We start from the raw sequence: 22,472 nt of genomic DNA on the forward strand, positions 1-22,472 counted from the left end.
TCGGAGGGTCGAACGATACAAAAAATTTTTAAAATTTCATCGTAAGAACTTTTTGAATTACCTTCAAAAGAAATTCTTTGTGAGTGAATGGCCACATACGACCAAGTGTTTAACTTACCAATTTATTTATTAGTATAATAAAAAAACGTATCCAGGATTCCAGACGGTTTTTTTCTTTACGTTTAATAACAACATATGGTGTTATTATTTTCTTTTTTTATTACTTGTAATAATAATTTCATAAAATTTTACTTTATCGTGAGTAATAAGTTATTAGTTTTCTGATATCCTATAATAACAGAAATGTGTAAGAAAAAATTTTAAAAGACATGAATAAAATTAAATTAGTGATACGTTGGGGAATTTTTTTATGTACGATATTCTTTCAAGGTAAGTTAAAATGTTAAATATTAATTAACTCTATGTGTCCTGTGTTGATATAAAACCTAAAAGATTTTTAAGTGTCGTGTCTTTTCTTTTCTTTTGATTCTGTTTCCACGTTTTCAAAACGTTTTCCAAAATTTTTTTGTGCCTATTCGTATTACACGTTAAAATTTCATATAAAAAAAAAAAAATTAACAGAGTTTGAGGTCACCTGGTTGGTAGCATTCCAGATCCGGGGATTTGATTTTTTTTTTTTTGGATTCGTCATATACTTTGGAATTTATTTTTAATATTTTTTTCAGATGTTAAATGTGACGAAGAAGATGGTCCTTATCGTGGTAAATATTTGGGTAAATTAAATTCATATCATCATCAAGTTTCCGGTGAAGTTTATGCCGTTGATGATTACACACTTTTATTAATACAATTCAGTTATGATGGTAACGGTGCTGATACCTTTTTTTGGGCCGGAGCATCGAATAGACCAGGTCCTCAGGGTTTTATTGTACCTGACGAATATGGAAAGTACGTTAACAAATGAATTTCATTTTTAAAATTAAACTATTAATATTAAAATATCTTACTCATATATATATCCATATATCTGATTTCAGAACGAACGTTCTAGAAAGATATTTCAACAAAGATTTAACGATAACACTTCCGGACAACAAAAAGATAACCGAGATAAAATGGTTTGCGATATACGATCTTTCTAGTCAAGTAATTTTTTTTCATTGGGTAATGTTTCCATTTTTTTTTTACCGTAATGTAATTTTTGTGAACGTTTTTTTCAGAACGCTTTCGGTGACGTTTACATTCCTGAAGAATTCGAACCTCCAGCATTGCAAAAAATTTCACAATTATCTTCTAAATCCCACGGTGTGAAATCATCATCTTTTGAAGTTATCGATTCGAAAACTGTTAAATTAACAGAATTTTATTATAACGGAAAAGCTTCTCGTAGGTTTTTAAATTATTCTGGAATTTTCCTGGAATTTTTCGTTTTACATTTCATTGATTGTTTTTCATTTTGCAGAAGCTTATTTTTGGGTTGGTGTCGGTCCCCAACCATCGTCAAAAGGTTTTAAAGTTCCAGACGAATACGGATAGTAAGTTGATTTGTAATTTTTTTTTCATTTTGAGCATACATATTCGTTATAACTCCTGGAAAAATTTTAAATTCCAGTTTGAATCCTTTGAGAGCTTATAAGGAAGAAGATGTTACACTCGAACTTCCAGGTGATCTCACTATATTCGATATTGATTGGTTTAGCATATTTGATTTAGAAAATAATGAAAATTTTGGGTCTGTTATCATACCCGATGGTTTAAACGTTCCTCCATCATTGGTCCAGATCATTGTAAGATTCTTTCATCTTATCTCGTATTCCATTGTGAAAAGGTGACAGCAATTATTTGTCTTTTCCTATTGATTTCAGGAGCATAAAACGAGTTTGCCAAATTGTTATCAACTTCATAAAAATTACAGAGTTAGTTGGGAAATTTTCGGACCGCAAATCACCATTCAATTAGCAGCACAAATCGGTTAGACTCTAAATAATAATAATAATAATAAATAAAATTTTAAAAAAATTAATTAATTAAAAAAACATTTCCAGGTGAAAATGATTACATGGCTTTTGGTCTTAGTGGTTCATCGGAAAAAAGTCAAATGATGGGTGCAGATGTTGCTGTTGCCTACATTGATTCATTTAGAGGTTACGCCACTGATTACAACATAACCGGTTTGGCACCTGTAACTAGTCGTTTTTTTTAAAAATACATTTCGAAATTTTTTTTAATTTATGCGTTTTATTAATTCTCCTTGTTTGTATTGCAGTGTTCTCGAGTTCTCGGACAGTATAAGGGTGTGTGCAGGGACGATATGGTCGGAGGTATCGACAATAATCAACTTTACACATTCAGCAGAGAAAATGGGATTAACATTGTGACGTATAGAAGAACGTTAATATCTTGTACGTTGTAAAAATTTTCTTTTTTTTAAAATTATTATTATTTCCGAGAGAGAAAATTTTTAAAAAACGTGCGCCCTTTTTTTCTCCCTTTTCTTTATAGCTGATTCTGGAGATAAATCTTATCCTACTGATGGTCCAGCATATGTGGTTTGGGCATTCGGTCAATTGGATCATAATAAGGAACCCTCGTTTCACGATTATTATCTAAAATCAGATTTAAAATTAGAATTGAATAAAAAAGAACCGGGTAAGATTTTATATTATAATCAAACCATGATGTTGTGTTGTTGTTGATGATGATGATGATGATAATTTACAGAAAACAATTGTTTTTCCTTTACTCGTTCGCGAGAACAATACAGAGAACCGTGGGATAAAAATGAAATATTTGATAGGAGCATAAGAGTTTTCACAGCCACGGTTGGTCCTCCTGGAGGAAAAAGAGGTTACCAGGGATTAACGGGTAAGTAAAAGACACATTGACAAAAAGTACAAAAATCCAACAAAATTGATTCATTTTTTAAATGAAGGTATGACGTCGAACGCTTTGGCATGGTACATAAATGGAAAATTAATACCTGAATTATGGATGAGAAGAGGATTGACGTATTCATTTAAAGTTTACGGAGGGAATAATCCTCATTCGGCCGAAACTTATCATCCGTTGATAATAACAACGGAACCACACGGAGGACTCGAAACACTTTCGGAAGCTGCACAAAGACAAATAAGAGTTCTGGCTGGTGTGGAATTTACAAGAAGAGGACAACCTCGACCAACAGCCGGTAAAACCACAATTCCCTCCCTTCCTCTTCTTCTCCTTCCAAAAAAAATATGAAATAATAATGTTATTCATGATGTGTTTCAGCTGGACCACTTTGTATTTCAAAACATAATAAAAGAGACAGAAGACTGGATGATGATTTTGAAACTTTTAAGAAATTTAATAGGTCCTTAGTGTTCACCTGTGAAAAAGGTAATAATAATAATAATAATTAACATTAGCCCATCTTTCATATATCAATTGATTATTGTTTAAACAAATTTTTTTTTCTTACCCCATTAGGTGATCCAGCAATTTTAGAAATTACACCAAATTCTTCTTGGCCTGATGTTGTTTATTATAACAGTTTCACTCATTCGAACATGGGTTGGAAAATTCATATTGTCGATAATTACAACGTTAGAGATTCAGGCTCTATAAAATATAGCTTTACATTTACTTATATAATTACCTTGTTAGCTATTTTATTACGTGTAAGATGATAATAATTATTATTTTTACGTTATTTTTATAAAGTTAATTTATTTTTAAATATATTTTGTATTTAATTTTTTCTATTTTATTTCATTTTTGTTAATTCTACCTTTGAAAATTTCAAATATTCCTCAAAAATAACCTTACTCGTGTAAATCCATTCAATTTAAAATTTTTATCCAATTAAATTAATAATTATTATTTACCTCGTGGAAAATTTGAATAAAACCATTAATCAATTTCTTAAATTAATTTTCTAATTCATTTAAATCCGCCAATGTTTAATCCTTTTTTTCAAAAATTTTTTCACTCACTTGTTTTTTCTTCTATTTCAAATTTTGTTCGAGAACTAAACTGTTTTAACGGTCGAAATTCTTACTTCGAGAAAATTAGCGACACCCGTGTTAAAATTGTGAACTAATTTTAAGTCACGTGACTCGACGAAAAGCGCCTAGTGCGATATTTAAAAAAAAAACCGTTAAATTAATAAAATAATAATTCAGACATTTTATTTAAAATAACGTTTAAAATTTGAGAATTTATTTATTTAACAAAAAAAAAATCGATAAAATCGTTCGAAGTATACGAAAAGGAAATCACTGCCAAATAATCAAAAAAAAAAAAAACTCATTTTTCTTTATTTTTTTTTTTAAATTTATTATCATCATTAATCAATTTGTGTTGTTACTTGACAAAAATTACGAAAAAAAAAAAAAATGGCGACATTTTTTTATTGATTGACAAGTTGGCGGCCAACTTATTTATTTAATTATACAAATATAGGAGACAAATTATCATACGAAAATGATTTATATATTTATTTATATTCTTCTTCTTAATTTAAAAAAAAAAAAGAAAAAAAAATTATTTATTTATTTATTTATTTCATTTATATTATTCGTAAAATTAATTACAATAAAATTTTATCAAGTCTTTTTTTTACTTTTTTCCATATTTTTAATTTTTTTTTTTTTTTTATTATACATAAAAGTCCGTACATATTTATTTTTTCATTTTATTTAATACTTAATTAATTAATAACAATTAAAAATATTATTTAAATGGATCTACGGATAAAAATATACAAAGATAGACAGATGATGATGATGAACAATAAAATTTTATTATTATTATTTATTTATCATTTTTTTTTCGTTTAATTAATAATAATAATAATAATAATAATTTTTACTTCAATTATTTGAAATTTTCCCCTTCCCCCCCTCTACAATTTCCTGTATTAAAATGGCTTCTTTTTTTTGTCAAATAAAATTTTATTCAACATTATTATTATTATTTATTTACTTATTTATTTTTTACAATCAATCAATTTAAAAAAATCAATCAATTAATTATTGATTATTGGAATGTATCAAATGGTCCGTTTATTTAGGCTTATAGTCAATTTTTATATATTTACACATATATTTAATATATATATATATTTATACTCACAGCACAGATATTATATATACATGTGTGTGTGTGTGTGTGTGTGTGTGTGTGTGTGTGTCACACAGTGACAAACAGTTTTCTGTTTGTGCTTGTTTGTATGTCTGTGTGAGTGAGTGTGAATCTCTGTGTGTGTGTGTGTTTGAGTTTGTCTTTCTCAATCTGTATGTGTATGTGTTTGTGCTTGTTTGTATGTTTGGGTGAATAAGTGTGAATCTGTGTGTGTGTGTGGGTTTGTTTGTATGTCTGTCTGAGTAAGTGCATATCTCTGTGTATGTGTGTGTTTGGGTTTTGTTTTTGTGAATCTGTGTGTGTGTGTGTGTGTGTGTGTTTGTGTGTTGGTGCTTGTTTATATGTCTGTGTGAGTGAGTATGTGTCTATGAGTGTGTGTGTATGTGTGTAACATATAACATTTTCCATAATTTTCATAAAACATTTTCTTTTTTTTTTTTTTTTTGTTTTTTTTTTTAGGCCTTATAAAAAAACACAATCGTTATGAATATTTCTTGTACATTTAAAAATGATAAAATTTTATTATTTATTTATTTATTATTATTATTATTATCATTATTATTATTCACCTATAATTGGCGATACGAGAGCTTATATAAAAGGACACAAATTTATTGTGCATTTCATACGACTTATACAAAAATATATATATATATATATATATAAAAAAAAATTTTCTTTTTATTTCCTGTTTTATGATGATGTCTAGTGAGAAAAAAAGAGTCAACCATGTTTACAAATATATAAAATAACGTCAGAAATTTTATTAATTTTTCTATTTCCACGTTTTTTTATTCATTTATTTATTTATTTATTATTATTATGTATGTATTTATTTATTTTACCTGTTTCGATTGAGAAAACAAAATTAAAAAAAAAAAACAAAACAAACAAATTTTACACCACGAATAATAAAAATTCAAAAATCTTCATTTTTAACGTTTTTCAAAATCAGTTCTACCAACTGTCAAAAAAGAAAAAAAAATTTATTTTAAGTACCCTTTGTTATTGTTTTCTATCTTGGTCATTTTTTAAATTGATACAACCAATTAAAAAAAAAAACAAATAAATAAATAAATAAACATTTTATAATAATAATAATAATAAACGGTAAGAAAAAAAGTACGTTAATAATAATAATAATATCTAAATATTTTTTTTTTTGCCTACTATGAAGGCACTGGAGTAGATATTGTCTGTTACATGTTTTTTTTTTTTTTTTTTTTTTAATTCGTTGATTTTATTAAATTTAACAAAAAAAAAAAATAATAATAATAAAACGTAACGTATTGTTACGTTCATAGAGTAATTAAACGTTGACTCTTTTAAATGAGATAGAGAGAGAGAGAGTGAAAGAGAGAGAAAAAAAACCGCGAAATGGAATGTGTTATTATACAAACGGTTTTTTTTTTTTTTTTTTAAATGTATTTTTATGAACCAGTTAAACGTTTGTTATGTAAAATTTTTTTTTTAATTAAAAAAAAAAAAAAAAAAAAATTGTTTTTAATGACGTCATCATTAATTATCACTAAAACGTGACTCCAGACATTCTTCACTTTCACCTTCGCACTCTTTTAAACTTTTTTTAAATTTTAAATTTTTATAAAAATAATATAAAAGAAACGAAAAAAAAATAAAATAAAAAATTTTGTTTGTTTGTTTTTTGTTTGTCTGTCAATATTATCAGTCGATGGCAAGCTCGTTACAATGAGAGAATTTTCTGGAAGCCAGAATCGCCAACATACATAAATTTAAAAAAAAATTTATATGCATGTATGTATATATGTAATATGTACACATATACGAAAATAAAACTTATTCGAATTATTATTATCATTATCATTATTATTATTATTTTTTCTAAGAGTCTTTTATGTCTTCTTCGTCGCTTGCGTGATTGGAAATGTCGTCCATGTCTTCGTCTTCATCTTCGTGTAATTCTTCAGGGCTTAGATCGTCTTGGTCCCCGTTCATTTCAACGTCTGACGAATGTTTTGATCTGTCGTCCGACATGGACGATCTGTAGGATCGACTCTCTTGAAAGCTTCGACCCTCCCCGTGTTTTTCATCGTTATTTCTCATGGAAATTTCCGGATCCGTGGCACTTTTTTCGCTGTGTATTCGTCTCGGCAACATGTCGAATCTTTTAGTCATGTAATCCGAACGACGTAGAAAATTTTTTCTCGATCGTCTGTCATCGTAATCGTCGTCGGATGAACGTGATAAATCGAAAACGGTGTGTCGCGTTCCCGTTATTCCTGTTGCTCCAATTGTTGTTGTTGTCGTCGTCGTTGACGTTTCGTCTTCGGAATTGCTTTCTCCGCTTTGTCTCAAAACGGGAGTGAGCCTGGAATTTCTACAGAGTTGATCTAAAAGTGCTTTGTTTGACATGTTTTCCGTATTCTTTCCAGATTTTTCTAAATCTTTTTCTGATTTTTGAGAACTTGCTAATCCCATTTCTAAACTCGACCTTATTATTCCGTCTAAAAAGCTTCCGCTGCTTCCTGTTCCGTCGTATAAACTTTCCGCGATTCTTCTCGTGCTCGGAGGCAAAGTGGACGGATTCGATGATGCATCCACTCCTCCGCCGGCGTTTCCTCCTCCACCACCTCCACCTCCTCTCATAACTTGCGGATTGAAAAGTTGTTCCGGTGTCGTGGGAAACGCTCCTCGAGTTATGTCGATAGGTAACGGATGAAACGGAGTTGGTGGCCAAAACGGAAATGGAGATCCAGCGTAGGCAGCAGCCAGAGGGGAAACTCCGGTTTCGAAAATGCTCGGAGGAATTTTCAACCCGTTTGGCAAAGCCGTCGAATTCGGATAAGATGGTTTTGCGTTAGACGGTTTGGGTGCAAGAACGATGGGCTTTGGCTTGTCTATCCCAACCCCCGTCGCACTCGATCCGCTTCCAGACGTTATAAGTTTATTTTTGTCTTCCCCTTTGGGCTCTCTTTTTCTCGGCCTCATCAAATGCCTTTCTTTAACTTTGTATTCTAGAGTCGAATGAGGGACGCCGTAATAACTTCCCGCTCTGTGAACGCTCATTTCTCCTCTTTGTACCGCTCTGACGGCTTCCACCAAAGAATCTCTGTCGTAATTTCTATATTTTCCACGTTTCGGCCGTGTTCCTTTTCCTTGCGCGTTCGTTTGAACACTCGACGCGTGTTGCAATCTTTGCTGATTCCGGTCAAAGTGATTTTTGATAACCGAATGAGACGATGGCAAACCCAAATGAGAAAAATTTCCTCTTTTCGCAAGAGCATCTATAGCTTCTGGTCCTAATACTGGAGAGCCTAATCCGTGAGGCGAAACCCCATCTTGTTGAAATTTTTGACTAATACTTTTGGCAATGGCATCCCTCAAACTCGACATTCCAACAGTTTTCCCAATGGGTGGCGAATCGCTGTCTCCGTTTATCGATTGCGATATAATGCTGTGCTGTGAATTTTCCTGCGACGCACCCGCCGGACTCGTTGAAAATCTTTGATCGACGTCACTACTAGATTTCGAACAACTCGCGTTCGGTTTAAAGGACGGAATTCTAAGTATCACATTTGACTGATCGTCTTCGACTCCATTTTCACTCTCCATTTTTCTTTTTAATTGTTCTTCTATTAAAAGTCTTTCTTCGGCCATTATCCTTTTCATCAATTGCGGCAACACGTGCGGAGAATATTTACCCTTGTCAACAACGGTTTCTTGTATAATTACATCATCGGAATCTTTAGTCAAATCTTCGACAACGGCGACGCCGACGCCACCGACACCGCCACCCCCACCGTTCTTTTCTTTATTCGTATCGTCTTTTTTAATCACTTTGTTGTCTTTTTCAACTTCGGGACTTAAATTTTCCTTTAACTTTAACAGTTGACTCAAATAAGATGCGACGAAAGCGTTACCCGATGCGTCACCGAAATTCATACCTTCCGCGTGCAATCTCGAAATGCTATGAAGCAACGCTGTGAGACCTTCGATTTGAGAACCGCCATCCAAAGCTGAGAGACGCATGAGATCTTCCATTGAAAGCTGCGGCGGTTTCAAGGGAGGTTCGGATTCTCTTTCTTCCTCGGCACTCGAGTCCTCTCTCTCCACATTTATGGGAAGCATCGGAGATGACACGACTCTATCCGGAGGAGAAGGTCGAGATATCGGAGTCAATAATAAATGAGCATCTCTTTCTCTTTCTAAGGCAAGTTTATACACCTGAAAAATAATTCGAAATCATCATTATCTTACCCGAGCACGGGGGTACGAATTAAGGTTTAAAACCTTAATTATTATAATAATTCTTACCTTATTTCTAAGTGTAGACCTAGGTATACCATATATCACAGCAGCTCGTCTTGTGCCTAATTTTCCACTCTGAATGTCTCTTAAAGCAGCTTGAAGTTCATCTTCGGTGTAAGTCCTTCTACCGGACATCGGGCTCATTCGTGGCCTTCCCCTGAAAATTTTAAAAAAAGAAAATTAATTTTGGAAAATGTTTTTGTTTGTTGTTGTTGTTCTTGTATTACGTCACAATTTTCCAATTCGAATTGTTTTACTCATCGTTTCGATGAGTGAGAAAAAAGAAAAGATATGGCGAGGTCGAGGTTTAAACTAACCTCTTTGATGATACATATTTTGACTCATTTTAAAAAAAATATATTTATCCATTTCCGGTTAATTACTCACTTCATGACGGGTTTATTATTATCCATGAGATTTGGTATTTTTATATTATTCTCTAAACTGTCTGCAGACTGTGGCGGTTTCGAAGATTTGGCACTTAAATCTAATGGCATTTCGGAACCTGCAGCAGACGCAGCAGGGAGATTCGTGACCTGAAAAAAATTTTTTTGCAAAACTTAAAACCGTGACGTATGTAAAAAAAAAAAAAAAGGGGGGGGAAAAATGATGATAATAATACAAACCATCGGTGGTTCTGTTTTTCCAGTCATTCCTTCCAACAGGGGTCTAGGTGGTTGAGGAAGATACCATCTTGGAAAAACTCCAGGAGGGTAAAGCAACGGATTGGGTGCCCCGCCGGGGCTCGTTAATGCTGCAATTGCAGCCATTGACGTCACAGAATCCAACGCGTTCATTGTTGTGACGGAGTCTTCGGTAGAACTTATTGAATTACTATCGCTGTCGTCAACTTCCAACAAGTCTATATGATTATTATTATTGTTGTTGTTGTTGTTGTGTGCTGAAGAATTGAAACACTCCAAACGAAGAGGGCTACTCTATTTGTTTTTAATGAAAAATAAAAAGTTTTTTGTTTTCCCCGTTTTGGATTTTTTTGTGTTTTTTTTTTTTTTGTTCTTTTCGTAAACAATTACAATCAATCAATCAATCAATCAAATTCAACAACACACAATATTCATATATATATTTACCGGTTCTTCGTCAGTAAATTTTCCTAATGGTTCAAGATCACAAAAAGAACATTTATCGTCTCTCGGATCCCAGTCTTTGATTTCTATTTCTTTTTCTATTGATGAACACCAACTTTTGAGTACTTTTTCCTGGTACAATCTCCATTTCCTTCGACCCATAAATTCTTCTGCCACTCTTTCAAAACCTATAAATAAATAAAAAAATTTTCATTTAAATTTACTTCTCCTGGAAAATCATTCTCGAAAGGGGAATGAAATGACGACAACAATCACGTTACGAGTTCTGCTACAACATCATCATCATCATCATCATCATCATCATCATCAAACATGGTGGTTTTATTTTGAAAATTCATTTAGGAAAATATCATTGATTAATTTAAATATAATTATTTCTTTTAGCCGGCGGTTAAATGCTATGGAACTTTCTAGAAAGTGAGTGTGTAGTGTTCATCTCTGATGACGAAACACACGCGATTCGATTCTACGCGTGAAAATTAAAATAATAATTATGACGTCACGAAAATTTGGAATAGAACATTTACTACTAAATGGGGGGAACGAAAACAGGTGTGCCAACTTGAGAATATTCTCTCGATTTTTGTCAATTTCACATATTAGATAATCGACATGAAAATTTACAGCATCCATTCGTTTCTGATCAGTAAAATCCTTACAAAATGCAAACAATATGGGGACGACGACGACGGTGAATGATAATAATAATAATAATAATAATAATAATTTTTCCAGTTTCAAGACGTAAAAAAAAAAAAAAAAAAAAAAAAAAAAAATTAAAAAAAATTTTTTTAATAAAAATTCAGGTTAAAAAGAAAAGAATAAGGGAAATGCGGAGTCAAAGAGGATGGGGGGGTGGGGGTGGGTTGGGTCGGGAAGATGGTGATGGGAACGGGTAAAGGGAGGGAGAAAAAAAAAGCAAAACTTTTTTTTTTTTTTTTTTTTTCGGGGAAGCCAATATGATTTTTATCTCAAGGGAAATTTTTGCCTGGAGTTCAGAAATTCATTAATTAAAAATTTTTCCTTCATTTTTTTTCTTTTTTTTTCTCTCTCTCTCTCTTTCCCCCCACATTAATGTCCGTGATGTAACATTTTCCAAAAAAAAAAAAAAAAACAAAATGGAAAAAGGGGAGAGCAAAAAAAAAAAAAAGGAAAAAAATTTTTTTTTAGAGAAGAAAAAGAAAGGTAGAGGAAAATTCGATACCATCATCATCTCCCTTAGGTTTATTTTTTTATTTTTTTTTGTTCAAATGTAAAAAAAATAATTTTCAACATAAATAATAAAAATGAAAACAATGTCTTTTTATAATTCCGATTTAATGAAAATAACAGGTTGTATTGAAAATGGAAAAAAAAAAAAAATTAAAAAAATTAAAAAAAAAAAAAAAAAGAAAAATTAACGTAAGAAAACGGTTTTTTTAATTCGCGCCTAAAGTAATTAAAATCTTTTCTTACGTTTCCAAATGGAAAAAAAAAAAAATGACTTCGGAACCGGAGAAGGGAAGAAAAAAGGGAAAAGGGAAAAATTTCCCTTTTTTCCATCCCCTCCTCCTTCCCCCTCCTCCTTCCCCCTCCCCTCCCATCGTTCGAAATTTTTTTAATTTTTTTTTTTCTTTCTTTCCTTTTTTTTTTTTTTTTTATTTTCATTACAAAATGATTGACACTCCCGATGAAAAAATTTAAGTGACCCATTCTTTTTATAATTTTTTTCCTTTTTTTTTTTAAAACTCGTTTTCGAAGTTTTTTTTTTTTTTTTTTTTTCCCGTTCGAGAGAGGGAACAAACCGATGAGAATCGGTTAGGGTTGAACGTGGAAATAGACAAAGGTGAGGACTTTAGAAAAATAAGAGGTCTGCGTGCCTTTTACGATTTTTTAAAATTTTTTTTTATTCTGGATGAGATTCTAGAATTTTTTATTTTTTTTTATTATTTCATTTTTCTTCTTTCGAAATTTATTCGGAAAAACTCCCTCCCCGTTAAAAAATCAAATCGAGATAAAACAATACGAGTGAGAAAGAAAGAGTGAGAGAGAGAGAGAGAGAGAACGATAAAAAAAAAATTAATTCGAATGTTAAAATCGAAAACGCAAAAAAAAAAAAAAAATATTTATTATTAATTTTTCTATTCGCACGACGAATAAATTTAATAAAGAGAAATATGATAAAACTAAGTAAAATTTCAGTGCCGTATTAAGAATTTCATTTCTTTTTAAAAAAGGAAAATTCCATAAGGTTTGTGAATTTTTTTCTTTTTTTACTAACTTTTGAAATGGCCGAAAGGAGGCATTGACAGACACTTTAATAAATTTTTTTATTTTTTATTTTTTCCAACAGGAAGGGTTAAAGCGAAATGAAAACAGAGTGAGAGTGAGAGAGAGGGGGGAAGAGGATGAAAAAAGAAAAGAGAAGAAGGGAGGAAGGGGGGAAGGTCTTAAGGGAATGAGAAATAGTCGGACGCCAAAAGGATGAGAAATTTTTTTAAATTAAAAATTTGCATTCGAGTGAAGTAGAGGAAGGAGAAGAGGGGAAAAAGGAAAGAAAGGAATTGAAAGGGGATGATGACGACGACTACGACGGTGATGATGATGAGGAAAAGACGAGGTGTGGAGGAGGAGTAGGAAGAGGAAGAGAAGAGGAATGAAAAAAAAAACGGAAAAGGGGGAGATTTTCAAAAAAAAAAAAAATTAAGAGGTAAATTTGGGAATAAGTAAAAGAGAGAGGGAGAGAAGTGGAAAAAAAAAGCGAGAGAGAAATGGGAAAGGTAGGGAGGGGTAGGGGGTACCGTACGAAACGAAAAAAAAAAAAAAGAGGGAGAAAAGGAATGAGATGAAAAACGGGCAGGCAGCAGTAACATCAGAATCAGACTCACGAATTTAAAGTCCTTTTTTTTTTTTTTTAAAGGGTTGCAAACTTTATCCAGGGGGAGGGATGAGCAGGGGGAGGAAGGAATTTGGGGGATGATTTCGAATTCTATAAACTCGATAAATATTATCGATTTTTTTTTTTTTAACGGTCAATTTTTAAATTTTTTTTAAAAAATTAATTAACGAAACCGTTTCCAGTTTTCACTTCTCTCCCCATAACGAATCGTCACGCACGCACACGCACGCACTCACTCACCAATTATTATCATTATTATTAAGTAATTTTTTTTTTATTTGCTAGAAAAAGAAGTTTTTTCAGAGAGAAAAAATTTTCCAGTTTTTTCCCTCATTTCTAACACGAGAATTCCACAGGTTGTTGCCAAAATAATAAAAAAATTTCATCGTTTCGAAATTAATACGAAAATCATCTGGAAAATTCGTGGGAAATTTTCTCTCTCTCTCTTTCTCTCTCTTCCTTTAATAATAATAATAATCATCATCATCATGATTAATCCTATAATTTTATTAATGAGTATCACATCGTATAATATAATAATAATCATTTATAATTATTATCATTATCATTATTATTTTATATGAATATTATTATTATTATTTGTTTTCATTCCGGAATTTTTTTTGTCGTAATTACAAAATTAAAAATAATGTAAATGCAAACTTTTTTTTTTCTTCTTCCTTCTTTTCGAAAAAAAAAAACAAAAAAAACAAACGGGGAGAGTAAAAAAGAAAAAAAGAAAAATTTAAAAAAAACATATCGGCTCCTGTTTATCTTATGCGAAACGTAATTTTCTTACGATTAAAAAAAAAGAAAAAAAATTTCACATCAATTTTTTTTTCTTTCTCTCTCTCCTTCTCCCTCCTCTCTCTCACTCTCTCTCTCTCACTCCTTCTTCTTTTTTTTTTTGACGCCATATTGAATTTTTATAAATGACTGGTAATGAATATTTTTTTTAAAAAAAAAGTCATAAACTATGTTTAGCTTACGAATTATTAATATTATTCAACGAAAAAAAAAAAAAAAAGTAAAAAAAAAAAAAAATTATTTTTAAGCTCGAGGCCGGGCGGGAGGGCGGACGGGGGTGGGGGGTTTTTCGATCCTTTTTTTTCTTTTTTTTTTTGCGCGCCCCCATTTCGTCATCATCCCCTATTTTAGGGGTTGAAAAAAATTTTTTTTATTATTATTTTTTTTTCCTTTTTCGTTTCTTGGCCCATCATCTTCTTTTCAAATATAAATTTTTTTTTTTTTAAATGAAATTTCCCAAAAGGAATATGGTGACGCGTTTTTTTTACTCTCACCCTAACTCCTCCCCCCTTCCCCTCCCCATCTCCCCATCCCGTGATTCGTCGAGTTTATCGATTTTGGATGACTAATTTAAACTCTGGAGAATTTTTTTTTTTTTTTTGTTTTGTTTTTTTTTAATTTTTTTTCTTCTTCTTCCTTGTTTTATTTTTTTCCCTTACCTCCCCCCCCCCGAATCCCCCATTTCGTGTTTGTTGTTGTTGTTTTCCCTTCGAAAAACTAAAACTTTTCGACAAGTTTCCGTTAAAATTTTAAATAACAAATATTTTTAAAATATGTTGACGTCACATTCGTTCGCGAATATTTTTCGCGCAAAAACGTTTTAAACGTGGCTGTAGTGAAAAAAAAAAAAATGGCGGTTAAACAAATCTGAAAATTTTCTCTCTTTCTCTCTCTCTCTTTCTCTTTTATTCTTTTCGGACGAAAGGTATTAAGAGAAAAGAAAAAAAAAAAGAAAAAAAAAATTATTTTCAGTTTTATTTTTAAATTGTGATGGTTGAACGATTTGATCGCATTATTCTGTCGTCGTTCACCAGGAAATTAATGACGCGAACTGAATATTATTACGACAAAATAATAATAATAATAATAATAATAATAATAATAATAATAAGAAAATTCAAAAGTTTTTCTTTCCTCGTTTTAGTATTATCATCATCATCATCATCATTTTTAATAAATCCGTTTATTGATTGGTGTTTTCGTTTTTTTTTTTTCAAAACGATATGTAAAAAAACAAAATAATAATAATGATAATAAGGAAAGACAATAAGCTAAATGTCATTTCCCATTTTTCTTTTACCCCCCCCCCCGCTTTGCTTCACCCCCAGCCCCCTAACTCTCATTTTTCGAAAAGGAAAAATAAAAATAAAATAAAAAAAATTTTTTTTTCGAAGGGTGAGGGTAGGTTGGTAGGTAGATAACAATCATCACTGCCATCTATATTTTAATAATTGTAACAATAATTATGACGTCATCTTCGTTAACGTTTTTCGAAAACGATTTTAACGATTTTTTTTTTTTGTTTTTCAGTTAATTAATGGACGAACAACTACTAAATTATTAGATTAAATTTATATAAAAAAAAGAATTCCTGTCGTGTTTTAAAAATGGAAAAAAACAGCGTGCGTGATACTACAACGACACGTTCGTCTAATTGTTTTTTTTTTAAAACAAAAAATCTATCTATGTTCGAACAAAAAACAAAATGGCGGACGAAAAAACGTCCAACGTGTGACGTAGATGAAACATTTATTTATTTAATTTTTTTTTTAACGCCAAAATTTTTATTGACGAAAACAAAAAAAAAAAAAAAAAAACGGAAACGAACAACAACAACAACAAAATGGCGGAAAACAAGTTTTTCTTTTCTCGATAAGATAAAAGGAAAATGCTTTAAATGATGATGATGATGATGAAAAAAATTAATTTTGGCTTCGAGCTTTATAATAACCTGCTGACATTTTTACAAGGAAGTAAAATAATGGATTTGAACGTTTTAAGACAAAACCAAACAAAAGATTTTCTATCTCTCTCTCTCTCTCTTGTTTTCTTCTCCGACTAATTAATTACACAAAACCCCCCTCCTCCTCCCCCCGAAAAAAAAAAGCTAACGTTTTTTACTTTTTCGTCTACAATAATAAATTTCAACAAAAACTTTTCGCATTATTGTTAAAAACGAATAATAATAATAATAAAATTATTAAGATAATTGATTCGTGGTAAAAAAAAAAAAAGTTAGTTCCACGACAAAAATTCGTTCCACGTTTTTTTTTTTTTATCGATTGATTCTTACGACAACTTTCTTGTTTTGACAAACCGACGAAGGACGTAAATCGGCAAATTTTGCATTTTTTTTTTTTTTTTTTTTTATTAAAAACTGTGTCAAGTTTTTTTTTTTAATCGAGATGCATACGATGCATTTATGTGTATAAATAAAAGTGGAAGGAGAAAGAAAAAAAAAAAGAAAACGAGAGGTGGCAATAGAGGCGTGAAACAAACTTGTAGTCAAGTGATAAAACAACAACCTTGCATCTACCAAGATTTAAAAGAGGGGAAAAGTGCACTTTGGGGAAAAAACGAAATTCTAATTATCCTAAGGGCGTTAAACAACAAGCAACAAACAACAAACAACAAACGACAAACCAAGGTAAAAACCTTGATCGAAAGATCGATCGATTAATCGAATCCCTTTTACGCGTATATTTTACGTGCGTTTTTTCTCTCTATCTCCAAAAACTAATTATAATAATAATAATAATAATAATTATCACATATTATTTTTATACGGCAGAAGACACACATTTAAGTGTGCTATAAGTAGCCAGCAGAAGAAAAAAATTATTATTATTCGACATTTTTTAAATAAAAATTAATCGTTTAAAAAAAAAAAAAAATGGCGGCGTATCCAGGATTCGACCTTTAAAAAACGACTCACGACCGTAATTTTTTTTTTTTTTATAACAACCAACGCAATTAAATATTGAAAATTTTTTTTTTTTTTACGTTGTTGGCCAATTATTTAATAATAATAATAATCTAAAAAAATTATTAAAAAAAAAAAAAATCAACCGTTTTGGTTGTTGTTGTTTGTTGGTTGGTTGGTGTGTGTGTGTGCAAACGACGTATGGTAACATAAAAAATACATGCATAAAATGTTAAATTTCAAGGTTTTTTTTTTTTTTTTTTAAACAAATGCACAACAAATCAAGGCCTTAAAATAAAAAATTACTTAATTACATATAAAAACGCGCGTACAAACGCGCATACAAACGCATACAAACGCATACAAACGCGAATACAAACGCGCGGATAATTTAAAAAAAAAAAAAAGATTTAAAAATTTTCGATAATGATTAAAATTAGTTAATTAAAAAACGTGGATGTAGATAAAAAAATTTTTAAATAACGTGAAAATTATTACGTAAATTATTATCTACCTCCACGTTTTTTTTTTAACGTTTCGACGATTTCAAAATTTTAAATTTAAAAAATAATAATAATAATAATAATAATAATAATAATAATTAGTATTTATGAAACGCGTTTTACGTGAAAATATTCTCATCGTGTCATTTATTTATTACACATTTATTTACGAAATCGTAAATATCCGTTTGAAAAAAAAAAAAAACGTGTAAATAGAATTTAAACGCGGTAAATAAGACAAAAAAAAAATGTGTTAAACGACAAGAAAAAAATTGTTACGGATGCTGTTTAAAAAAAAAAAAAGATAAAAAAAAAAAAAAACTTATGATAAAAATAATTGTAATAAAAGTTAAGAAAACTAAACAAACAATCAAACGATTGTTTTTTTTTTTGAACATTTCAATCTCGATTCGACGAAGGACGATCGATCGTTATAATAATAATAATAATAATAATAATAATTTTGTAAAAAAAATCTAAATAAGGACATCTTCGTGGACTCGAATCGAAACAACTCGAAAAACCGGTTGAATTGCATATCGAGATTTAAGGTCGTTTGTTGCAAGGGAACAAACACCCCCCCACATCTACCCTCCCCCCACAAAACAACGCCTCACGAAATAAATTACGTGCCAAATTTTTATGACAAATGGCAACGTTCGTTCGATGCACCGAAATATGATGATGATGATGATGATAAAATGGATTTTTTTAAATAAATTTATGTGGCAGGCGCCTCAAAAAATCGTGTTTAACTTCTTTTTCTTCTTCTTCCCCCCACCACCACCATCACCACCGCCGCCTCGAAGCGATGGTAATGGGCGCTGGCTTTTCCATTGTAAAAAAAATTGCATCGCGGATTCGAAGGTCGATCGGTTGTTATTAAGGGACCGCCGGGACGAAACGAGTATCATTATCATTATCATTATTATTATCATAAATGCAATTTTGCCTACTTGTCATTCATTCTTTCACTTCCTAATTGCATTTTTGATCCCTTTTTGGAATTTATTATTATTATCATTGTTGAAAATTGCAATTGCGACGACGCCATCCGACCGTCGATTTTATAATATTTTTCATATATAAAACCGGATTTTTAAATTTTCGTGTGACGAGCATATTAAATAAATAAACACACGCAAATTTCCTACTCTTCCTTTCCCCCCGTACCTCCGGCTCCCTCCCCTCTCTCTCCCGGCATTAAAAAAAATTTTTTCTGGAATTTTAAGGGCGAGTTTGTTTAAATTTTTCCAATTTTCACGGAGTGAGTAAGACATGCGTAAATCTCCACACGCAACCTGTTGATGCAAAAATTTTTAACGAATTTTTTTTTTTTTTTACGAAGAACCTTTGATTTGAAAACATTTTAAAAAACGTGGTTGATTACACGACAATATTTAAATTTAAGCGGGAAAATTTTATTTTTAAAAACCTTTTGTCAAATGTTTTCGTTGTTTTTAATTAATTATTTATAAAAAAAAAACAAACACGAATAAATTTTTTAGTTAAATGATAATTGTTTTTTTTTTTTTTTAATGCCACGTTTTTCGACGCCATTTTTGTTTTTTTTTAACGGATTCGAATCGTTTAATAAATAAAACAAACAAACAAAATTTTTTTTTTTTTTCGTAGTTTTGTTAATTGCAGATAATTTGAAATTAAAAACAAAAAAAAAATTATATTTCGTTGAATCCGTGAAAATTTTTTTTTTTTTAGTAATTGAATCCGTTTCCGGTTCGTTAAGAATTTAGGCAATGAGAGTGAGAGAGTGAGAGAGAGGGGGAGGGGGAAAAGGTAGTCAAAGACAAACAACTAATTTAAAATGAAGGTTAAAAATTACAAATAATTTTTTTTTTTTTTTTAACACGATGTGAATAAAATAAAACGATGACTGAGTTTTTTTTTTTTTTTTTTTTTTTAAAAAAAAAAGTGGTATCAGAAACTCGTGATGACACGATGACGACGTGATTTTTATTATTTATTAAAAAAACCAAATTAAATTTAAAAAAAGAAAAAAAAAATGTAATTAAATACACGTACTCGCACATGCAAATATATAGGAGAAAAAAAATTAATAATAATAATAATAATAATAAAAACTTTCTTCTGCCACGTTTGACGAACAACGAAACAAAAATTAGTACGAAAAAAAAAATTTTTTTTATTTAAATTTTTCCCTCTTTTTTTAATGAAAAAAAAAAAAAAGTTTCAATTTTTAATTTAATTTATTTATTTATGTAAAAATTCATTTATTTATTTAATTGTTATTATTATTATTATTTATAATTAATAAACAAAAAAATAAATAAATAAATTCTTTTCCGGTTTTTTTAAATATACTCACAAACTCTCTCGCAAAAATTAAAAAATAAAAAATTTTTTCTTCCGTTTTAAATTATTATTATCATCATCATTATCATCATTATCACAAATTAAAAATTATATTTAAATTAATGAAATGATGATGATGATGATGATGATGATGCGCTCGAGTCCATTCTCTCTAATGATAATCGTCTGCTAAATTACATAATTTTTAACTATAATATTATTGTCATTAACCACAAAACTCTAATTATACATTTTTCAAAAAAAAAAAATAAAAATAAAAATTTCCCCATCTAGTTCCACGTCGTCACATATGAATCTCGCGAGGAAGGGGGACGTGATGGAGGGAGGGGAGAGCAGAAACGTTTTTCTCTCATCGTTTTTGCCATACTTTATCATTACTATTGTTATCGTTATTTCAAATTATCGATGGATCGATATATCGATCAATCGATCTATCGATAACATTTTCGCATGTTACTCATTCGCGCTCATGCGTTCGCGCGCTTTTCCGTAACTTTTCAAACACCGAACGCTTTAAAATCGAACCAGTCAATCATCAATCAATCGATATAATCGTTAAAAAGAAAACAACCGCCTACGTTTAACATATTATTAATAATAGTTTTTCAACAATCTTATTAACCTCGTGACGTACGTATGAGTGCCATTCAATGACAAAACATAACATCTCCCCGTGAAAATCGGTAGTATGATGATGCGGTGCTATTCGTTTATGCACTTTTTTTTTTTTTTTTTTTATGACCTCGTCAAAAAATTTAAATCGGATCGTTTATATAATTGCAATTAAATTCGCGAAGGTAAAATAAAATAAAATAAATCGTGGGAGAAGACAAAAAAAATGCATACATATGTAAAATTCACGTCAAGGCAAACTTCCGTGGTAACAACAACAACAAACGAATTATTATTATTATTATCATTATCGTTTAATAGAAAATTATTAATAATTTTTTTTTTTTTTTTAAACGCCCAAACGAATATTTCGTTCATTCATTCATTTTATGCGTGTGTCGAACGTGTAACTAGAAAAAAAAATCACTATTATTATTATTTATTTATCACGTAGACACAATAAAATAATTTATATATATATATATATATATATATATATATAAAGCTTTGAAAAAATCCGCGCTATCATATTTATGCATACGTAATAATAATAATAATAATAATAACATTTTTAATAGGGTTGTTGCCTTCATTCGTTTATTTAATTTATTTTTTTTTTTATATAAATTGACCTTTGACACGTAACAACTTCACACTTTTAACCATTAGTCAGTCAATCTCACACATATAAAAAAAAAAACAAGCTACCGGGTTTTTTTTTTATGAACTAAACGAAACCTCACATTCTTCTCGAATGTTCGCTTTTACAATTATTATTATTATTATTCTCGGTGAAATTATTAAACGTTTATTATTATTATCATCATTGTTAAATAATGCGAAATTATTTAAAAAAAAAAAAGCAAAAGAGTTTCTTTCTTCTTTTTTTCCAAGTGTTCGTTTGACATTTATTACCGAATAATAATAATAATAATAATAATAATAATAATAATAATAATTACGTAATAATGATGATGATAATAATAATAATATAAAGACCTTATTCGTGTGGCATTACGATTGTTATTGTTGTTGTTTGTTGGAAAATCATTTAAAGCGTGTACAGACGAATTGACGATTTTGCGACAGAAAAATTACTAAAGGGGTAGGTAGTAAAATAAGGGTGGGAGGGAGGAGGGGAGGAAGGGGGAAGAGAGGGGACAGAAGACGGGAAAAAAAAAAATATCTCGACAAAGTCGATTCGATTCTTTTTCATTTGAGAAGACTTACACAACAAATCCTCGTGATTTTTTTTTTTTTTTTTTGAGATTTTCAATTATAAAAAAATCTGAGAACTTAAAAAAAAGGAAAAAAAAAAAAAAAAAAGGAAAATTAAAAAATTTTTCTCTCCCTCCAGCCGCAGCAGCATCCTTTTCATCATCCCCCCTCCCTCTCTCTCTTTCTCTCTCATCCAACTCCTCACTCATTCTTTCGCATTCATCTCACCCTACACCTACTAAAACCTCTTCCTCCTCCTTTTTTTCTTAATGAATTTTCTATTTAAAAAAAAATCATCATCATCATTATTATTATTATTATTTTTTTTTTTATTCATTTCCGTTTTCTTCATTGCCCCTCGCTCTCAGAATTAAAATTTTTTCTTTTTTTTTCCCTAACATTTTTTCATATCTTTCGGAAAACAAACAAAAAAAAAAAAAAATTAAATTTATGAAAAATCGAAATCACCAAACGGAAATTCATTCTACTTCCGGTGGGCAACATCAACAACAATCAGAACAACCAGACTACACTAAGACAAACTAAATATCTTTTTCCCTTTCCAAAACTCAGAAAAAAAAAAGAAAAAGTAGTAGTAATAATAATAATAATATTAAAAACGATGCTTGAAAGAAAAAATGAAAAAATGTTAATGCCACGACGGAAATAAAAAAAAAACCGTTTTTCATTGCTTT

General features: G+C 30.1%; 2 protein-coding genes across 2 annotated transcripts; one reads left to right on the forward strand and one right to left on the reverse strand.

The window, feature by feature from the left end:
- Nucleotides 1-329: 329 nt before the first annotated feature.
- Nucleotides 330-3,629, forward strand: Phum_PHUM461040 (uncharacterized protein; the record flags this gene model as incomplete). The annotated part of the gene is made up of 14 exons (XM_002430017.1): nucleotides 330-390; nucleotides 687-909; nucleotides 999-1,107; nucleotides 1,182-1,347; nucleotides 1,424-1,496; nucleotides 1,574-1,748; nucleotides 1,827-1,932; nucleotides 2,007-2,143; nucleotides 2,228-2,363; nucleotides 2,464-2,610; nucleotides 2,683-2,826; nucleotides 2,894-3,148; nucleotides 3,232-3,339; nucleotides 3,430-3,629. 14 exons carry the CDS (start codon nucleotides 330-332, stop codon nucleotides 3,627-3,629), a joined length of 2,040 nt encoding a protein of 679 aa, XP_002430062.1.
- Nucleotides 3,630-6,945: 3,316 nt separating this feature from the next.
- Nucleotides 6,946-10,622, reverse strand: Phum_PHUM461050 (uncharacterized protein; the record flags this gene model as incomplete). The annotated part of the gene is made up of 5 exons (XM_002430018.1): nucleotides 6,946-9,288; nucleotides 9,379-9,529; nucleotides 9,760-9,908; nucleotides 9,999-10,310; nucleotides 10,464-10,622. 5 exons carry the CDS (start codon nucleotides 10,620-10,622, stop codon nucleotides 6,946-6,948), a joined length of 3,114 nt encoding a protein of 1,037 aa, XP_002430063.1.
- Nucleotides 10,623-22,472: the final 11,850 nt, after the last annotated feature.

This window comes from Pediculus humanus, genomic scaffold, assembly GCF_000006295.1.
Source record: "Pediculus humanus corporis 1103172108241 genomic scaffold, whole genome shotgun sequence".
Lineage (NCBI taxonomy): Eukaryota > Metazoa > Arthropoda > Insecta > Psocodea > Pediculidae > Pediculus > Pediculus humanus.